The 21,143-nt window shown below is 52.4% G+C and overlaps 2 protein-coding genes across 4 annotated transcripts in view; both read left to right on the top strand.

Moving 5' to 3' along the window:
• Positions 1 to 21,143, top strand: part of LOC126540727 (uncharacterized) — a 175,787-nt gene that overhangs the window by 95,873 nt on the left and 58,771 nt on the right. The window lies entirely within an intron of this gene.
• Positions 11,925 to 13,421, top strand: LOC140216116 (uncharacterized). Its single transcript, XM_072286449.1, has one exon. It carries the CDS (start codon positions 11,925 to 11,927, stop codon positions 13,419 to 13,421), a length of 1,497 nt encoding a protein of 498 aa, XP_072142550.1.

Below are 21,143 nucleotides of genomic sequence, written 5' to 3'. Positions count from 1 at the left end.
AAAACGCATAAACCCAAAGCTCCATTCCGTACCATAGTGAGCGAAGCTGGTACCTGGCAGCATTGCGCGAGTAAGTTCCTTCAGAGAAGTTTGAATTCCTCGTAATAACTGATCCCTGTGCGGGTTTCCCATCTCGGTCGATTGCCTTGACCGTGTATTCGTAGACAACTGAAACGGAAGAGAAAATCTTGTATGTGGTGTGAAAATTAAAAAAAAATCAGTTAGCGAAATCTCATTTTTATTTACTCTTCGAGACATCTGCGGATGTTTGAAATAAATAAAATAATGCGATAGATGCAGTATGATATTGAATTGATTGTTTGGATTTCTAAAATATAGTTCTAGAGTGCCAATACTTAATAAATGTTGACTAGATTACTGAGCTGGTGTTGCTCCCCTATGAAGAGTTTGAAAGGTTGAAACGGGAGTTTTCATTTACAGGGTGCGGCAGGTATTTGAGAACACATTTCCTCATCCCCATCCTTTAGGTACGTAATAGGTACAAATACTTTTTTGCCGCAGGTAATCATAACAGAACTTCAGCTAACTCAGCAAATGAAGAGCCATGCAGTTATCATGTCCTTGGCTGCCGTACACCCTGATTCAGTTATCGCAACATTCTTGAAGGTTGCCCAATCATTCGTGTTCAAAGTTCAGAGAGAACTAGAGGCTGCCAAGGGTGATGTGGACGCTGTTTCACAAAGGAAACGACACTGTCAGCGTTCTGACGCTCTTAGGACACCAGAATTCATTAGTCGCGTCCAAGGTATCATTGATGAAGACCTTGGCAAGTCGATAAGAGCCCTCGCCAAAGAGGCGGAGGTTGACGAGGCCACTGTCAGACGTGTGGTCCATGAGGACCTTCGCTAGAAGTTTCATGCTATGCGGAGAGGACAGTTCTTGTCTGAGAAAACCAAGGAGAACCGCCTGACCAGAGCTAAGCGTCTCCTGACTAAACTGAAACGCCCAGAGGAGCCTGGAATGTTGTGGTTTCTATCCGATGAAAAAAAAAAAACTTTGTCCAGGGCCTAAAGCTGAACCGAAAAAATGATCGGTGGCTGTGCAATGGCCCCAAGGATATTCCAACTGTCATGCGCACAAAATTTCCAGCATCAGAGATGGTCCTGCCTGTCGTGAGCAGTGAAGGAGACGTGATGCCTCCACATTCTTTTTCTTGAAGGTGCCAGAGTTAACGCTGTTGCTTACACTGAGGTATTAAACATGGCTGTGAAGCCCTGGATTGCTGCTGTATCACGTGAGAGGCCGTAGGTTTTCTAGCAAGACTCTGCACCATCCCACAGAGCCCATACCACGCAAGAATGGCAACCCGCCGTGGTTGCTCAGTGGCTATGGTGTTGGGCGGCTGAGCACGAGATCGCGGGATCGAATCCTGGCCACGGCGGCCGCATTTCGATGAGGGCGAAGTGCGAAAACACCCGAGTACTTAGATTTAGGTGCACATTAAGGAACCTCAAGTTGTCCAAATTTACGGAGTCTCCCACTACGGTGTGCCTCATAATCAGAAGGTGGTTTTGACACGTATAACCCCATGATTTAATTTTTAGAGCAAGAATGGATGGACGAAAACCTCCATGACCACGTTACTCCAAATGTGGCCTCTCAGCTGCCCATATCTCAACCCAATGGACTACTACGTATGGTGCGTAGTTGAGAGGTAGTTCTATAAGCACCCACACAACACCCTTGAGGCTCTCATGGGGAGCTGTTGTTGATGCAATGGCGAATATTCCGAAGACACACCTCATCACACCCTGCGGTTGGTTTCGGCAGCGTGTGGAGTCTGATTACTGCTCTCAGTGGTTTCATTGAATGGTGACATTCATTGCATGCATGGCTGCCTGTACACGACGTTAAATAGTCATACATTATCTGTATCCAGTATCTTTGCCTGCTCGTGTGCGGGCGTAACTTTGTTCTCAAATACCTGCCGCACCCGGTATAATACGCTTGAGTTACAGCCAAAGCTGTGCACACCCGCCGTGGTTGCTTAGTGGCTATGGTGTCGGGGTGCTATTTAAGCACGAGGACGCGGGATGGGATCCCGGGTGCGGCGGCCGCATTTCGATGAAGGAGAATTGCGAAAACACCCGTGCACTTACATTTAGGTGCACGTTGTTACGACTTTGAGGTGGTCTCGTAGCGCTCGTCACCCGTTTCGTGACAGAGCGTTGGTAGCGAAGACTCCCAGTCAGGCGTCGGTGAGAATAATGAAAGGGACTTTATACACTATATACAGGTCATTATACAGGACAAGATCGGATCGGCACTGGGGCCGAGAGCTAACAGCAAACGCGACTGTTCCCGCTCGGCGACGTCCGGTGAGACTCTAACGCGTGACACATCTCACTCCACTCGAGAGCGGCACTGGGCTCCCGGTGGGTCCGTGGATCCGGTTCTCCCGGCGGCGGCGTCTGGGCTTATAAAGCCCCAAGAAACGATTGTCACTCAAACGGCCCAATACAAAGCCAGCACTCGACGGTCGTCCGAGAGGTCCAACCAGCGACCGCGCTGGCCACCCGCTTGAAAGTTGCCGCGCGCGGTGACCTCCAGGGAAAAGGAAATACGGCGCCGGGCTGTCTAGCACTTTGTTGCACTTTGGACATGTCGCTTGCCGATGCTTCTCCTCAGGACGCCGCTGCCTGACGGCTCAGCATCTTGACTTGTCAAGTGAGAGTTAGGGCGCTGTGCCTTTCGGCGCAGCCCCGGGTTTGTCCAAAGGGCGTTCGCAGGATAAATTCTGCCTCTTGTAGATTCAGATTCCGGGCTGGTAGTAATGGCACAACAGCATTCGCGCCATCAGATAAGGCGCCGGGAAGACGAGCTGCCTTCACGTGGCTCGGATGCCAGGCGCGCACGTTCGTCAGGCTCGTCCAAGTTCACGTCCAGTGTCCGGACGCCAGGTAACTTCACGTGCCCAGGTCCCACACGCCAGGACAGGAGCTCTGCTCACCGCGTTGTCGCCAAGGCACCTCGACCAGCTCCGCTCAAGTCGTTCCGAAGCCCTTGCTTCTCGCCACTGGTCATGGTTGGTCGTTCTGCAGCTTGCAAAACCGACCGGCAAAAGGCAACATCCAACACGAGTAAGTGCCCTCTGTCTCCCGTCAAACACCAGACAAGGCCATAATCCAAATCAACCTAACTAAATTGCTATCCCCCTTTTTGCTCCCGCTGCAACAAGAGGGAGGTGTACGATCTGGTACACAAGGCTCAAACAACCATTTTTCAAATTAACACCAAAATATCAGGAACAACTAATAATCAGCAATAATAATGACAAATACAATGGTCCCCTTGAAATCACTTGGACCGAAAATATACTACTGAGGAAGCAAGTGAGGTCATTCATCTTTTTCGGTGATATTTTCGAGGAATCGGAAGCTGCTTATATTTGCGACCCTGCTTATCCGTGTAGCGGCGGTACAATAAGCCAGATTCCTCGTAAAATGAAACCCTCTTTTTTTTCACTCCCCGTTTGACGCTCTTCATCAGATCGGCTATTGAACAGTCTTCCTGTTGCTCGCGAATCAGTTTCCCTTTCAACTGCAGCAAGCTCCTGCCAGCTGGCGGAAACCGGAGCGAGTGTGGAGCCCACGTCGCCTAACTGCGGCGTCGCGTCCATATCGCGGCTAGCACTGCACGTGTCACTCCCACTCACTTCCAGGACACGCTCGCCCAGGCCAGCCTCCGAGCTCTGCCTCTCCCGTGCCTGCTCACCACTCAAGTTACCTTGATCAGTCCGTGTGCCGCGCCGCTGTTCGCTCAGCGACTCAAAGTCAAATTCCCTCGACAGCTGGCGCGCTTTGGATCGCGTGAGGGCCATGTACGCCCCGTCGGCAAAGAATGATTTGCCCTGATCCTTCAGCAGATGCTCCGAGCTATTTGAGAAGTAGGGAAAGTGCTCCGGGAGGGCGGCAGACACAGCGGCTTCTGTGTTAAGTTTCCCAAACTTTCCTTCAATGATAACCGCTGCGATCGGTAAACAGACACACTCCTCCTCGGCCACTTGCCGTATCCTAGCGCACTCTCCCGTAAAATCACTTGAGGAGACGAAAGACGGGTGGACAACGTCCATAGTTGCTGCAGAGTCCCGAAGTGCACGGCACTTCTTACCGTTTACCTTAATTTCCTTCGCATATGGCTCCAATAGTCGTAAGTTTTTGTGAGTTTCCTGTATTGTTGCAAAAGCAATTTTCTCTTGGCAGTTCGCAGCGATGTGCTCTTGCTTTTTGCAATTGTAGCAGGTTAACGGTCTCCGCTTTTCAAAAGAACGCGTCGTATTGTTTCGCTGTTTTGTTGCAAAAGCAATTTTCTCTGGGCAGTTCGCAGCGATGTGCCCTTGCTTTTCGCAATTGTAACAAGTTAATGGCTTCCGTTTTTCGGGCTTTCCGGAAAACCCATCTCTCCTATCTGCTTTTTCTACGCGCGCTGCCTTGCTGTGCAAGCTGCGGCGGGTGTAATACTCTTCCGCTAACTCTGCTGGCTTGTTTAGCTTAACCTCCTTTAGCCTATCTTGCAGCCAGAGCCTGACATCCTCATCAATGCAACGGTAGAACTGCTCCAACGCGATGCATTTGACGATTTTGTCGCGGTCGTTGTAAACCTCTTCGCCCTTCAGCCATTCCACCAGGTCGGCTTTTAGACGAAACGTGAAGTCAACATTCGACTCCCTGCCCTTTTTTGCATACCGGAACCTCTGCCGGAAAGCTTCGGGCGACAATTTGTACTTCCGCAGTAGCGCTTCCTTCACATCACTGTAGCTCTCAAACGCCTCTTTCAATAAGCAAGTTATTACGTCTGATACCTCCCCAGGAAGCAAGGCTAACAGATTCTGTGCCCAGAGGGATCGCTCAATGCTATTCCGTTCGCACACGTGCTCAAATTTCACGAGGTATTTGGCCATATCCTCTCCGACGACAAAGGGTGGAAGTTGATCGCGTATTCTTGGACCGTTAGAAGTGAGACTAGGCGCCCGCGAGCTATTTCGGGTTACCAACTCTTCATTTTAAGCTCGTGCTCACGACGCTCCTTCTCTTTCCTTTCCTCCTCGCAACGTTCCTTCTCCCTCGTTTCCTCCTCGCGACGTCCCTTGACATCCGCCCATGCCTCTTCGGCTTCCTCAGCCGTTACATCCTCAGTCCTCATGACCTCAAGGATCGCATTCTTTCTTTTGATTGAGCCGAACTCAATGCCCAACTCTTCACAAATTTGGAGAAGTTCCTTGACCTTGTACTTCTCCATCGTTCACACTGTCCTCCTCCTGTTTACCCTTTTTGAATATACCTGCCGTACGCTACTATAATGCTACTAGTAAGACATATCCGCAAATATTTCACACACTGCCCTGTTTACCCCCTCAGCCTCCCCTGGTTTTCAAAACTCCCACTAGGCTTGAAGCACACAAGGTTAACACAATGCAACACCAAATCCTTCCCTAAGCTACTATAACCTGTGTCAGAGAAAGTGTGGTGTTTGAGGTAAACTTCAGGCACTCACCGCGCCAAGGTAGCCGATGCCGGTCAATCCCACCGCTGCCACCACTGTTACGACTTTACGACTGTAGAAATTGCATGCGTAATCAGGGAAATGCCACAAGAACGGTCACGTGCAAACAGTTATAATAGTGCTTGCTCAATTGTCAGCAAAAGTCGTAATCAGTTAATCCGTGAGATTATCCAAGCGGAATTGATTAACAGGTATGGTGACACCTGTGTGTCAAATCCGTCTATCGCCCTTTCCAGCAAGGAGCTGTCCTCCCTGCGTAGAGGTAGGAATTTTCTGCCGGTGGCGCACACGTGATTTGACACACAATTTGAAATTTTGGAAAGTTAATTGAAATTTCAATTAAATTTTTCAAATTGAATTCAGTTTGAAAATTTGAAAGAAAGTGGTCATATACGTGGCCACTTTCTTCGAAATAAAGCACTGTTCTAAGTCTGCGCTCGTGTGCCTTAACAACTTCAGTCTTCGTCTTGTGCGCAAGAACCTGCATTCATTCCACGAAGGTTCGCGCATAACAGAATAGAATAGAATAGCTTTATTTCCATCTACTTGATGGAGGAGGCTGCAAGTAAAAGCTGCTCCAGTAGAGGCAGCTTGACGAGGCCCGCAGCCCCCTCTACAGAATATTCGGCAACAGCATACAACATATATACATCTACACATATACATAGATATACATACACACACACACATATATATATATATATATATATATATATATATATATATATATATATATATATATATATATATATATATATATATATATATATACCCCCGCAGGGGCGTCTGCGTGAGCAGGCGTTTGGTGTGTTGCGACACCACGGACCCGAGCACACGAGGGTCGGACCCTCCCGCGTGTAGCCGTGCGCGGCTTAGCCGTGTCTGGGGAAAGGGGGATCCTGGGGGTTGAGCTGATGCTGGGTGTTTGGACCTTTAAGGCCCCCCGGCGGAGGCAACACACCTCTTCGGCCTTTGCTTCACATAGACGGCACCCCCGGACTGACCCACCCGGGGGAAATCGGTAGTCGCCTGTTCCTGTCCCTCTCTTCTCAAACCTTCGACTTTATCTCTCACTTTATCTTTCCTGTCTTCTTCTCTCTTCCATTTACTTCCTTTCTCCACGTCGGCAAGGGTTAACCTTGTTCCTACCTTGGGTACACCATATTGGGTTATAGTGATGGCGTACGGCTGGCGTCGTGCAGGCTTGTACACAAGCTCTGCCGCGTCCCCTCGTTGGGCTCCGTGGTGGGCGGTCGGCGCTGTTGCCGAATTTTTATATATTTCCATGGAAACTTCTTTCCCCAAACTTCCTGATCGCCCTCCGAAACGAGGGCGCACCGAAGATGTATTTAAGTTTTTCGGACACCAAATCCAGAATTTTCCCCGGTTCCACGTTATTCACTCTGAAAAGCCAAACAAAGCAGTGCGAAACATTTCACCATTCCTTGTCTCAAAGTACTTGACTGATGTTTTTGGACCAGGTTACAAGGTGTCCAGGATGGCAAGCGGTGACCTCCTCTTGGAGCTCCGCGACCAGAAGCAATATAAGAAACTACAGAAACTAGTGTCATTCGGGGAGACCCACATAACAGTAACGCCACACCGTACAATGAACACCACCCGCGTTGTTGTGTCCGATGATGATCTGCTTGAGCTGACTGAAGCGGAACTCCTAGAGGGCTTCAGTGAGCAAAATGTTATCAATGTTAGAAGAATAAAGATAAGGCGAGATGGGAAAGAGATTCAGACGAAGCACTTAATAATCACCTTTGGTTCAAGTGTCCTGTCCGAGTCAATCGAGGCCGGGTACATCATGCTCCGTGTTAGGCCGTACGTGCCCAACCCACTCCGTTGTTTCAAATGCCAGCGCTTTGGCCACAGCTCGCAGAGCTGCCGAGGCCGCCAAACCTGTGCTAAATGTAGTGCCCACGAACACACATCTGAAGCTTGTGAGAATGCTCTCCACTGTGTAAACTGTGATGGGGAGCACGCCGCGTACTCGCGGTCGTGCACATCCTGGAAAAAAGAAAAGGAAATTGTAACAGTTAAAGTAAAGGAAAATATAAGTTTCAAGGAGGCACGTAGGCGGGTATCGTACCTGCCCAAGAAAGCCTTTGCCGATGTGGCGCGTCAGGGGGCAGCGTCACAACGGCCTCCGGCGGCTGTCCGACCCACAAGCAGTGAGTCGGCAGCTACGCCATCTGCCCCCGCGGCGGTTGCAGCTAGCGCTGTTCCGCCAACCCAGTAGACGGGGCCCCGACCCCGAAGGTGGGCGCAGCCGAGGCTGCCCCAACCTCCGAGGCCCCTTCCAGCGTTGGCAACGGCCAGCGCAGCCAAATCCCTCAGGGAGCCCCATCGACCTCCGGGCTGGTGGGCGCAGGGGTCTTGCCTTCCAGGGCAGGACTCTCTCGGAAAACCTCTCGCTCGCAAGAGCGCTTGTCCGGCGTCTCACACGAGGCAATGGACACTACACCTGTCCTCAAGGCGCACCAAACGCCTAAGGAGCGTTGACACTCGCTCGAACGCTTCAGAAAGAGCAAAACCCCTATTACAGGGCCTCGAAAGGGCTCTGTAATCTAAGGCATCCCTTCCGTTTCCGTAAACACAGCACAAATTTACTCTAAATATGGATACACAAATCATTCAATGGAACATCAGAGGTCTCCTTAGACACATTGATGATTTACAAGAACTCATCCACAAACATAATCCAAAAGTGCTGTGTTTACAGGAAACACACTTAAAATCCAAACACACAAACTTTCTCCGAACGTATGTTACGTTTCGCAAAGATCGCGATGATGCCGTCGCATCATCGGGTGGTGTTGCGATTGTCACTCATAAAGGTATAGCCTGTCAACCCTTACAGCTACGAACGCCCCTTGAAGCAGTGGCGGTGCGAGTTGTTCTGCTAAACAAACTCATAACTATTTGCTCGCTCTACATACCCCCACATTACAAATTACCTAAACATGAATTTCAGTCCTTCATAGATGAATTGCCAGAACCTCATATTGTTATTGGCGATTTCAATGCACACAATTACCTGTGGGGCGACCCTCGTATAGATGCACGAGGACGACTTGTTGAACAATTCCTTTTCTCTTCTGGTGCGTGCATTCTGAATAAGAAAGAACCCACATACTACTGTCTTGCCAACAAAACCTTTTCTTCAATAGATCTTAGCCTAGTCTCCCCGTCACTACTGCCGGAACTCGAATGGGAAGTTACAAACAATCCTTACGGAAGCGACCACTTCCCCATACTGCTACGAACACCTAAAAAGAACGAATATACACCACAGGCTCCTAAGTGGAAGATTGATACAGCTGACTGGGAGAAATTCCTAACTCTCAGTAGTATTTCATGGGATGACATGTCCTCGTTAGGAATTGATGCTGCCGTGGAATATTTTACTGCCTTCATAATAGATGCCGCAACTAAATGTATATCACAAGTAAACGGCTTGGCATGCAAACCGCGTGTCCCGTGGTGGAACGAGGACTGTAGGAACACTCGTAAGAAACAGAACAAAGCGTGGGGGTTGCTACGCGCCTCTCCCACTGCGGAGAATCTGTTTAACTTTAAGAAAGTGAAATCGCAAGGCAGGCGAACACGCCGACAGGCTAGAAGAGAGAGTTGGCAGAAGTTTTTATCAGGTATCAACTCGTATACAGATGAGGCCAAAGTCTGGAACAGGGTTAATAGGATAAAAGGGCGACAAACATATTCTCTTCCTTTGGTAAACACACAAGGTCAAACACTGAAAGATCAGGCAGACTCACTTGGGGAACACTTTGAGAGCGTGTCGAGTTCCAACCATTATTCGCAATCCTTTTTGAAATACAAACAAATAGAAGAACGTAAGCCAATAATACGAAAATCCAGACAAAATTAACCCTATAACCGGCCTTTCAATATTGCTGAGTTGAGAGCTGCCTTGAACACATGCAAAAGCACTGCACCGGGACCTGATAGAGTCATGTATGACATGATCATAAACTTACATACTGACACCAAACTTACACTACTCACACTTTTCAACGCTATTTGGGCTACGGGATACCTCCCATCCGCATGGAAAGAAGCGATTGTGGTCCCTGTTCTTAAACAGGGCAAAGACCCTTCCTTGGCGGCAAGTTACCGTCCGATAGCCCTTACTAACTGTATTTGTAAGCTTTTTGAAAAAATGGTTAACCGCAGACTTGTGCATTTCCTTGAACTCAGCGATATGCTAGATCCCTTTCAGTGTGGCTTCAGAGAAGGGCGGTCCACAACCGATCACCTTGTGCGCATTGAGGGAAACATTCGCGACGCCTTTCTAAATAAACAATATTTCCTATCCGTATTCCTCGATATGGAGAAGGCGTACGACACTACGTGGCGCTATGGAATCTTGAGAGACTTGTCGGGAATTGGCATCCGTGGCAATATGCTCGTCCTAATAGAAAGCTATTTGTCCAACCGTACATTCCGCGTGAAAGTCGGAAATGTATTGTCGCGGCCTTTTATACAGGAAACTGGTGTACCTCAAGGAGGTGTACTTAGCTGCACGCTCTTCATCGTGAAAATGAACACCCTTCGTGTTTCGTTACCGCCAGCCATATTTTATTCTGTTTACGTAGACGACATACAGATAGCTTTCAAATCCTGCAACCTTACAGTATGTGAGAGGCAAGTACAACAGGCCTTGAACAAAGTGTCCAAATGGGCAGAAGAAAACGGATTTAAAGTGAACCCCAACAAAAGTTCTTGTGTGCTTTTCACAAGAAATAGAGGGCTCATTGCAGATCCCAATATCGAAATGTATGGCCAGCAAATCCCTGTGAACAAAGAGCACAAGTTCTTAGGTATCATACTTGATTCTAAACTAACATTTATTCCACACATAAAGTATCTCAAGGTGAAATGCTTAAAAACAATGAACTTACTGAAAATTTTATCCCATACAACATGGGGCAGCGACAGAAAATGTTTGATGAATCTTCACAAAAGCCTCATTCAATCACGATTGGACTATGGTGCCGTGATTTATCATTCCGCAGCCCCGAGCGCGCTAAAGATGCTAGATCCGGTTCACCATTTAGGAATCCGACTGGCCACTGGCGGTTTCAGAACAAGTCCCATTGAAAGTTTGTATGTAGAATCAAATGAGTGGTCACTCCATCTCCAGAGAACATACATCAGCCAAACATATTTCCTGAAAGTTGTGGGGATTTGGGGAATTCGACGCGCCATTGCGCGGGCGCATTTCACCCATGTCTGCAATCCTTTTTGCCACGTCGTCCTTGCTCCGAACCAGTTTTGGCGGTGGCGCTCCACTTGCGGCTGGTTCGCGGTGAGGGCGGAGCTAGTGACGTCACGGAGCGGCCCCTGGTGGCTACTGCCGTGACGGTAGCGACTCTCTTGCTCCTTGGGACAGCACCCGGTACGTACATGCTTCCTCTCGTCCACCGACACCTTTGTGACTAGGACTGAGCTCACGCACGGTGCCTTTGCCCGTGCGGGGAGCGCGTACCTCGTGTGGTTCCTATCCCGACGCTAAGCCGAAGAACGGGTGCCTAGTGCTCGCGCGAGGTCGTACCACGCCGAGCCGCACTCATCGGAGGCCCAAGCCGAAGGAGATTGCCCGAGCTCTCGCGAGTTGGCCCATCGGTTATCGCGAGAGCAAGTAGCATAGCCGCCGGGACTTTTCCTAGCGGCGCGTCCCAGCTTGAGCCTGTGCTCTCGCAGCGACGTGCTACAGGCGCCCCTAACTGTATTTTCGCCCTTGGTGCGGGACCCCTTTGGTTCCCCGCCGTCCCGGGACTGGGCGCTCGTGCAGTGTTGGGTGCCATTGGAGACAATAAACGGTTTCCGTCAATTTAGGGCAATACTGTGTTCTTGCGTGCGTCGCTCGGTAGCCCCTCGTGGCCTGAGCTCGCGCGCAGCGGCGCTAGAGGCTGACGGCTGACGCGGCCCTGTGGCTCGCTAAGCTCGAACCCGCGGTGGTCGGTACTCCTGTGAGACCCTAAGACCCCATACTGGCGCCCAACGCGGATTCAAAGGCTCATTAAGCTTTTGTCTGTGCTTAGCCGAGTCAGTACGCCTTTGCATATTGTACTCGCCGCGTTATGTCTGCTAGGCCTAGTGACCTTTGTCATTTGTTAGGTGACTTTTGCCCTTTGTTACCGCGAGCAGACGCCGCGTTGCTCGATAACGGGGCCAGTGCTCCCCTTGAGCAGCGAACTTATGCACCCTCACCTGTCGCAGCCCCCTGTGGGGACGACAACACGAGGCGCTACGTACCAGCTCCCATTGGAGCAGTAGCGTTGTTTGGGAACGGGGCCAGAGCCCTCCCCGAACAGTGCACACCAGTACATTCGTCTGCCACGATTCCCTTCGCAATGCAAGGCAGTGCGATGTCGCAGCGCTCTCGATCGGCTCCCTGTGGAGTTTACGGAGCGCAGCACGGAAACGGGGCCTTAGCCCTCTCCGTCGTTTGCCCGCTGGCTGCTCCTCAAATGAGCAGCCAAAACCAGTGGCCTGCCACGGCCCCCTGTGGGGATTACAATGCTGCAGCCACGAATTTCGCTCACTCGTCTCCCTTTGGAGTGCATTCGGTTGTGCCCAGTGGCGCAACCTTCGAGCGCGCACCTGTTTTGTCGACGCTGGCTGCAAGCGGCTTTAGCAATTCACGTATAGCTGCCTCAAGTGGCGGCTGTGAACGACAGCAGGCGCACCCCGCTAGGAGCCCGTTTTGCTCTGGGGCTGGCGGCGCCGCGGCCGGTATCCCTGTGGAAACCGCGCCGCTAATCGAGCTGGACGACTGTTCACCCTTGCTCGGCCACGCCACTAACGCGCCAACGGTTCCCTTTGGAGCAGGCGCACAGACGCTGTTGCAAAACGCCGCCGAAATGATTCAGTCACTCTCCGGGGCAGTGAAGGCGCTTTCGGCTGTACCGAAATGCGCGCACCCCGCTGTACGGTTGGCAGTCCCGACTTACAGCGGATACGGTGACCTGCTCAGTGCCAGGGATTATTGTGACTCCCTGGTACGCTACCAGATGGCAAATCGTTTGGAGGATCAGGAGGTGCTGGAACGCGTCGTTCCCGTAGCACTTACTGACACGGCGGCTAGGTGGTACCGGCTTTCCGGATACCGTGCAACAACCCTCGAGGAGTTCCGCGTGGCATTCCTGCGCGAATTCCTACCCGCTGACTACCAGAGTAGGATGCGGCGAGAGCTTGAGCTACGTACACAAGCCCCTGACGAGTCGCTTCAGGAGTACGTACGCGCGATGCAAGACCTGTTCTTAGTCGCCGAGCCCAAAGCTTCGAACGAGGAACGCGTCGAACGGGTGATCAGGCAGGCACATCCGACCTTTTCGGCGTACCTGCGCGGCGGCCGCTTCCGAGATTTAGAAGAATTGGCCGCCGAGGCAAAGCGTATTCAAGGCGACATTCTCGCCGCGCGAGCCTATCGCCCACCGCCGCCCGCCAGCGAGGCCCTTGAGCCACGCTGCGCGTGGGGAGGGCCTGTGCCCCTCCCCCAACGGCAACAACCCGGCCAAGCTGCCTTTGCGGCTACAAGCGGGTGTGCATGGGAGCTGAGCGCGCGCGCTCTAGATCCCTACACGTACGGGAGGCGGGCAGCCTGTGCTGCACCACCGCCCGAAATGCATGCGCAGGGACGCACTTCGACCCAACGCATCGCAGATGCGGACGCTCGTGACAACAGGCCCTTTGGTCATGCAGCGAGTCGACCCCGGCAGGGAGCTGAGGCCGCTCCGCCTCGGGAAAGGTACCGCGGCGGAGTGCGCTGTTTTCGCTGCCAACAACGAGGGCATATAGCAAGGGACTGCACCGCGCCCAGGCCTCCTGCGAGGCCGGGAAACGGGAGCGCGGGTCGCTCGTGAAGGCACGAGTGACCGAAACCTTGCTTGTCCCCTCGGCGTACCGAGCAGGTTGTGTTGCTGGGGCGCACGCGCCCTTTATTCCGGTGACCATTGTCGGCCGCGAATTTCCTGCGCTGCTGGACACGGGCGCAAGCGCTTCGTTGTTCGGCGAACAGGTGTTATCCCACTTGCAGAAGCACTCAGTGCGCTTGCGGGATTGCCGAACGACATTCAATCTTGCGAAAGGCGTGGCCCATTCGGCGGGCGCCGCAAGGCTGACTGTCAGGTGGGGAGAGCGAATGAGACGCACGCGTTTCGTTCATCTCCCCGGGCTCAGTGTTCCTATGATTCTCGGAAGGGACTTTCTCCTTAAAACCGGAATCGTTGTGGACATTGCGAATGGCGGCTATCGCGACGGACCGTTTACGTTGCTAAAGCCGTTCATCAGCCCGCCGGCGTCCGATCTTGCCTGTGCAGATGGGGCGTCGGAAACGTGCCGCGCGCCGAGTTCGGGGGCAAGCCCTCGAACTGTGCGCTCGCCTGCTAAGACTCCCCTTTGGGAACGAGAGGCACAGCACGAACCGCGTCGCGCGCAGAATTCGGGGGCAGGCCCCTGCGCTTTGCGCTTGTCGACTCAAAGTCCCCATAGGGATCGAGCGACACGGCACGAAGAGGCACCACATCCTCTGGCCGCCTGTGCGGTTCATTTGGATGATACACAGAAGGCTCGCTTGTCGGCACTGTTATGCCAGCACGAAGAGCTCTTCACCGATCAACCTGGCTGTACCGATTTGGCGAGCCACGCGATCGAAACTGGAGACGCGCTTCCTTTGAAGTGTAACCCCCGGCCCGTCAGCCTGGCCAAGAGGCAGGTGATCGATGGCTTGCTGGACGAGATGCTATCGGCCGACATTATCCGCCGCTCGTACAGCGCCTGGGCGTCTCCAATTGTGTTGGTGCCTAAGAAAGATGGCAGTCATCGCCTGTGCGTAGACTACCGCCGTCTGAACGGAGTGACTCGTAAGGATGCCTATCCGCTCCCCACGATTAACTCCATCGTAGGAACCCTGGGCAGTGCGAGGTACTTTACTACGCTGGATGCCTCCAAAGGTTACCTACAGGTCCGGATGGATCAACGTGACCGGTGCAAGACCGCGTTCACGTCCCACAGAGGGTTATTTGAGTTTACTCGTATGCCCTTTGGTCTATGCAACGGTCCTGCGAACTTTCAGAGACTCATGGACCGCGTCCTCGGGGAAGCAAAGTGGTCATACTGCATGTGCTACCTCGACGACATCGTGATTTATTCACAAACCTTCGAAGAACACTTGGCCCATATTGCCGATGTGCTCGAGAGGGTAAGGGCCGCCGGGATGACTTTGAATCCTGCGAAAGCCCAACTAGCGCAAACCCGAGTTCAGTTACTGGGCTTTACGCTGGGCGGAGGCTCCATTGAGCCGGACCGGGAGAAACTTCGGGCAATCCTCGATTTCCCCGCGCCCAAGGACGTACGTGGCCTTCGCCGCTTTTTGGGAATGGCCAACTTTTACCGGTCATTCATTCCGTCCTGTGCCCGAGTGCAGGCACCCTTGAGCAAGCTCTTGGGTAAGTCGGCCGCGTGGCAGTGGGGACCTGAGCAGCAGCAGGCCTTTCGCCAACTGTCTAGCGCCATTGCGGAGACAGCGCAGCTCAGACTCCCCGACCTGACCAGACCGTTCGTTGTCCAGACCGACGCGAGCGATCTGGGTTTAGGAGCAGTCCTCCTACAGGAATACGATGGTGTGTTGCAGCCGTTGGCCTTTGCCAGCCGCTCCTTGATTCCGGCAGAGAGGAATTATTCCGTGACCGAGAAGGAGTGCCTCGCTATCGTGTTTGCACTACGTAAGTTCGATGTTTACCTTGATGGGACGAAATTCGTAGTGCAGACGGACCACAGTGCGCTCAGTTGGCTGATGCGGCTCCGTGAGCCTGCGGGCCGGCTGGCGCGCTGGGCTCTCCTGATACAGCATTATGACTTTTCAGTGCAGTATCGAAAGGGGAGCACCAACGTGGTAGCTGACGCGCTATCCCGTGCCCCATTGTGCACCAAGAGCATTCCTCCAGGTGTTACAGCCACTGCCGGTACCTTTGCGCCAGCAAGCGTCGGAGGCGAAACGAGCGCAGAGAGAGGCGAGTCCGCAAGCGGGCAAACCTGTCATTCCGCTCTCCAGGCAAGCAGCGCGCCGCAAAACGAGCGAGCGGGGGAGCTTCTCGAAAGCGAACCCGCGACGCCGTTGGCTGCAGTCCTGAGTGGGGGACGAGACCAGACTCCCCTTTGGGAGAATTGGAATCGCATTCAGCAGGCAAGAGCTACTGAAGGCCCAGCAAATTGATCCGTTTTGTCGCGGAGTGAGCGACGGTCTCAGGGAGACGGAGCGCCGAGACGCTGCTGGTAGTGCGGCGGGCGCAGGGGGACCGGAACCAGCGTGTGTCGCTGGGTCCCCCGCGGATTCATATTTGCTGGATCACGATGGGCTCCTGCTGAAATACATAGCCACCGATGACGAGGCTGTGGACCCGTTTAAGGTGGTTATCCCCAAGAGTCTGAGAAGCGCACTGTTGCGATCATCTCATGACGAACCCTTGGCCGGTCATTTGAGTGGCTCCAAAGTTTTTGCGAAACTAAGCCAAACTGTGACCTGGCCTGGCATAAAGCGTGACATTTTTCGCTATTGCCGTTCCTGCCATGTCTGTCAAACGGTAAAATCAAGGGGTGGCAAGCCGCCCGGGTTGATGAAACCAATTGACAGTGAGCGTCCGTGGCAAGTGGCCACCTGCGATCTTATGGGGCCTTTCCCCAGGAGTAAGCAGGGGTTCACACACCTGATGGTAGTCGTCGATCATTTTTCGAAGTGGGTGGAGTTGTTCCCGCTTCGAAAAGTGACCGCGCGAGCGGTGCTGGAGAGGCTACAGGAAGTTTTTTGTCGGTTCGGCTTTCCGAAAAGACTAATTACGGACAACGCGTCCTATTTCACTGCTCGGGTGTTTGGTGCTACGTGCCGTTCCCTGGGAATTAATCACTGCACCACGTCGCCCTACCATCCCCAGTCCAATTTGACGGAGAGGGTCAATAGAACCCTCAAACCAATGTTGGCGGCCTTTGCCGTGAGTCAAAAGGATTGGGCAGACCACTTGAGTGAGCTCGCGTTCGCAATCCGAACCGCCGAGAATCGCTCGACTGGTTTCTCTCCCGCTTTCCTCAATTTTGGAAGGGAGCTGGCAAATCCGGTGACCAGTGTCATTCAATGTCAGCTCGGGGATGAGGAGGCGCCGGCAGACTGTTCTGCGTACGCTTCAGCACTTCGGGACAGGCTTTGTCGGGCTCTCTGTAGAGCAAGGCAGAGTTTGACTTCGGCCAGGGCCCAGCAGAAGGCTCAGTACGACCGGAAGCATCGCCATCTTTCATTTAAGGTAGGTGATTTAGTCCTGAAGCGCAACCACGCTCTTAGCGACGCGAGCAAGGGGTTCTCAGTCTCGCTCGCTCCTAAGTGGCTTGGTCCGTACCGAGTAGAGAAAGTTTGGTCCCCGCTCGCGTACTTGCTGAAGGATTCCCCTTCGGGAAAACTCAGCCGTGTCCATATCGCCGACCTGAAAGCCTTTGCGTCGCGGTCCGACGAGCTCGCGCCGGTGCCCAGTGGCACCACGCGCAAGCAACAGGACACACCCGGCGCGAAGGACCGCATTCGGACCACGCACCGGTACAACCTGAGGAGACGGTCACCTGTGTGATATCGCGCCTCACGGCGGACTCTTTCCGCCACCGAAGGCCCTCAGTACTATTGCTTAGCCTCAGTGGGTTAGCTTCTTTGCGGCCAGTGCACGAAAAGAAGCTGGCCCCAGCCCAGCTTTCTGCTAATGTTGTTAGCAGTGTGTTGTAGCAGTGTGCATTTTTAATTTTACTTTTGGGTACGCATGCTGAGTGTAATTATTGTGTTAATGTTTTAAGTGTACAGTTGTATAGTTCATTTTTTTGTAACTTGTAACTTGTTTTCTTCTGTGTTTTTTTTTCTCTCTTCTCGTTTTCGTTTTCTTTTTTTTTACCTTTTTCTTTTGCCAAGAAGGGGGTCATGTCGTGTCGTGTCGTGTGTAATTGGCGTGTCGTGCAGCGCGGGGGGGTGACAATGGTAACGTTGCCTCGTTGGTGCGGGGGAGAGGGAAGCTTCGACCCTGGATCGGCGCGGCGTGTTGTGAACAACGGGCGGCATGGCGGACGTTGAGGAGTGATGCGCGGTACCACGAGGAGAGCGTGCGCGTGCGTGTGTGTGCGTGCGTGCGTGCGTGGAGGCCGTTGCTCGTTGCCGCACCAACTCCATCGGATCGCCGCGGATACCGATGGTGGACGGGACCCTATGACATCACGCCAGGAGCTCGGCTCTCTGCAGTCGCCGACGCCGTCCGAACGCCCTGCAACCGCTGCTGTGGCTGCTCATCCATCCTGCATACGGCGGCGTGGCCAGCTGACCTGGCAGTGTCCTGCCCCGTCCACCTGGAGTTCGGGACAACCACCACCACGAAAGCGGCACTCATCGGGCTCGCCGGCAACTTCGACGGAACAACGGTGAGCCCGTTCCTGCGTTAACGTGGCCTGCAATCAAGCCTACGCTCGCAGCTCCCGCGACTTCGGCCACCGCCCTAGCCACAGAACTATACGCGCCGCGTTCTCTTCGCACCCCTGGACATTGCCCCGCGCTAGCAGCAGACTCTTTTGTTAATATTTCTTCCCCCCTTCGCGGCGTCATTTTTTTTGTATTTTATAGTGTATGATCTTTTATTATTTTTCCGTTATCCTTGTATGTTGTTCTTTTGTATGAATAGTGCTTGCTGGGCTGAGGTAGCAATTAGCTAGTGCATGAAAGGCTCAGTTGTCTTTGGTGCATTAGCCCCTACCAGCTTCTTCGCCAGACTGGTAGGGGGGCAATTAAGGAGAGGAGGATGTGGGGATTTGGGGAATTCGACGCGCCATTGCGCGGGCGCATTTCACCCATGTCTGCAATCCTTTTTGCCACGTCGTCCTTGCTCCGAACCAGTTTTGGCGGTGGCGCTCCACTTGCGGCTGGTTCGCGGTGAGGGCGGAGCTAGTGACGTCACGGAGCGGCCCCTGGTGGCTACTGCCGTGACGGTAGCGACTCTCTTGCTCCTTGGGACAGCACCCGGTACGTACATGCTTCCTCTCGTCCACCGACACCTTTGTGACTAGGACTGAGCTCACGCACGGTGCCTTTGCCCGTGCGGGGAGCGCGTACCTCGTGTGGTTCCTATCCCGACGCTAAGCCGAAGAACGGGTGCCTAGTGCTCGCGCGAGGTCGTACCACGCCGAGCCGCACTCATCGGAGGCCCAAGCCGAAGGAGATTGCCCGAGCTCTCGCGAGTTGGCCCATCGGTTATCGCGAGAGCAAGTAGCATAGCCGCCGGGACTTTTCCTAGCGGCGCGTCCCAGCTTGAGCCTGTGCTCTCGCAGCGACGTGCTACAGGCGCCCCTAACTGTATTTTCGCCCTTGGTGCGGGACCCCTTTGGTTCCCCGCCGTCCCGGGACTGGGCGCTCGTGCAGTGTTGGGTGCCGTTGGAGACAATAAACGGTTTCCGTCAATTTAGGGCAATACTGTGTTCTTGCGTGCGTCGCTCGGTAGCCCCTCGTGGCCTGAGCTCGCGCGCAGCGGCGCTAGAGGCTGACGGCTGACGCGGCCCTGTGGCTCGCTAAGCTCGAACCCGCGGTGGTCGGTACTCCTGTGAGACCCTAAGACCCCATAAAGTCCACTCTAATCCTCAACATCCATGTTTCAATACCATTAACGATATGACATATGCTACACTCTTTCGTAATCGTCCCTCCGTAAGAAAGCCTTTCTCGCTGCGTGGGAGGGAGCTTAGTGTTGAAATGGATGTCCCACTCCTCGAGCTCCGCCTAATGCCTCCAGCTAAGCTGCTAGCTCCCTGGGAGTGGCAAATGATACAATGCGATATATCTTTCCTGCAAGTTACAAAGGAGGCCCCAGATATCGAAATCCGAATGCATTTCCGGGAACTCCAGTACAAGTACTCCTGCACGGAGTTCTACACAGACGCATCGAAGTCACGCGACGGGGTGTCCTACGCAGCCGTCGGTCCATCTTTCTCGGAATCCGACGTACTGCATCCGGAAACTAGTATCTTTACGGCTGAGGCCTACGCACTCTTGTCGGCTGTAAAGTATATAAAGAAATCAAAACTCCAGAAATCAGTTATATATACGGACTCCCTAAGTGCTGTGAAGGCCTTGATGTCATTCTCTAAGCACAAAAATTCAGTAATCAATGAACTATATTCCATCATATGTAAAGCGTATATATGTAACCAGCATGTCATCATATGCTGGGTGCCGGGTCATAGGGGCATCGAAGGCAATGTTCTGGCGGACCAGATGGCCACATCAATTGCATCGTATTCTGTTAATCCTGCCGCTGCAGTCCCTGTCACAGATCTGAGGCCCTTCTTGCGCAGAAAACTGCGAAACTACTGGCAACGCTCGTGGGACATGGAAACAAATAATAAACTGCACGTAATAAAGCCACAATTAGGGTTCTGACCTTCTGCAACAAAATCACGCCGAACAGATGTCCTATTCTCTCGTCTAAGAATAGGACACACATTTGGCACCCACAATTTTTTACTCACTGGAAATGAGCCCCCAACCTGTGGGAGATGCGGGGAGAGGCTGACCGTCCTCCACGTCCTCCTGGAGTGTCGGGCAGCCGAATCTGAGAGAAGGAAACATTTTTCTCTAGCATACCGGCACCCCATCCCCCTACATCCCGTAATGCTACTCGGCCCAGAACCTTTATTTGACACCAACGCAGTTCTAAGTTTTCTTAAAGATGTTGTCTTGCATGTTGTTAGCCCCACATGTTCGTAGCGGGTCCTCTCTTCAGAGGATGCCGCTGTGATAGCTCTTTCATATAGCACATGCCTCTAGGCCCTTGTGTTTCAAGGGCTCTGGTGAGGCAGCAGTGCTCCAACTAATTTTACTATCTTATATATTTTCTATTTTGCATCATTCTCCTACGATGGATTTTAATGTTCACAGTATTCGTCATTAATCATCGCCATAATTTTATAGCACGTAGATTTTACGCACTTTACAGCGACTATTTTTAGGCCACTTTACAGCCAAGTCACATCTTCCATAAAACATCTTCAACATTACCACTTGTCATGGCGCTCTTTGGCCAAACCTGGCCCTTGCACCACAAAACACCACACATCATCACACATATATATACATACACACATATATACATCCACATATATACTCTCATGAACCCATATACTCGCATATACACATGCACACCCATATCCATATAGAGGCACTGGTGACTGAATCAAAAATACTTAGGGTAGCTTGTGTGGTTCTCGTGGTGAATACAAATGAAACAAGAATACGCCGCTGAACATTATATACACACATATATATACACACACATGCATTCATATACCCGTATATGCATACACACTCGTATGCATACCTACATATATACACACACATATACAGAAGCATATATACACACTTTATATACATACTAGCCGAGAGGATGTACACTCAACCAGTAATTTAAACATCCTGCATGTACAAGTCTCTCAGTTGTTGAGCCGTTATTTGGGTGATATCAACGCCTAGATTATTATATTTATTTAGAAGCATTGGCATTGTGTGTGACGGCTTTTCCCTT

The sequence above is a fragment of the Dermacentor andersoni genome, chromosome 2 (assembly GCF_023375885.2).
Source record: "Dermacentor andersoni chromosome 2, qqDerAnde1_hic_scaffold, whole genome shotgun sequence".
NCBI lineage: Eukaryota > Metazoa > Arthropoda > Arachnida > Ixodida > Ixodidae > Dermacentor > Dermacentor andersoni.
This window is presented reverse-complemented; position numbering and strand designations above follow the sequence as displayed.

Excerpts from the sequence above, each read along its gene's own strand:
- LOC140216116 (XM_072286449.1), top strand. The coding sequence starts at position 11,925 with ATGTCGCAGCGCTCTCGATCGGCTCCCTGTGGAGTTTACGGAGCGCAG.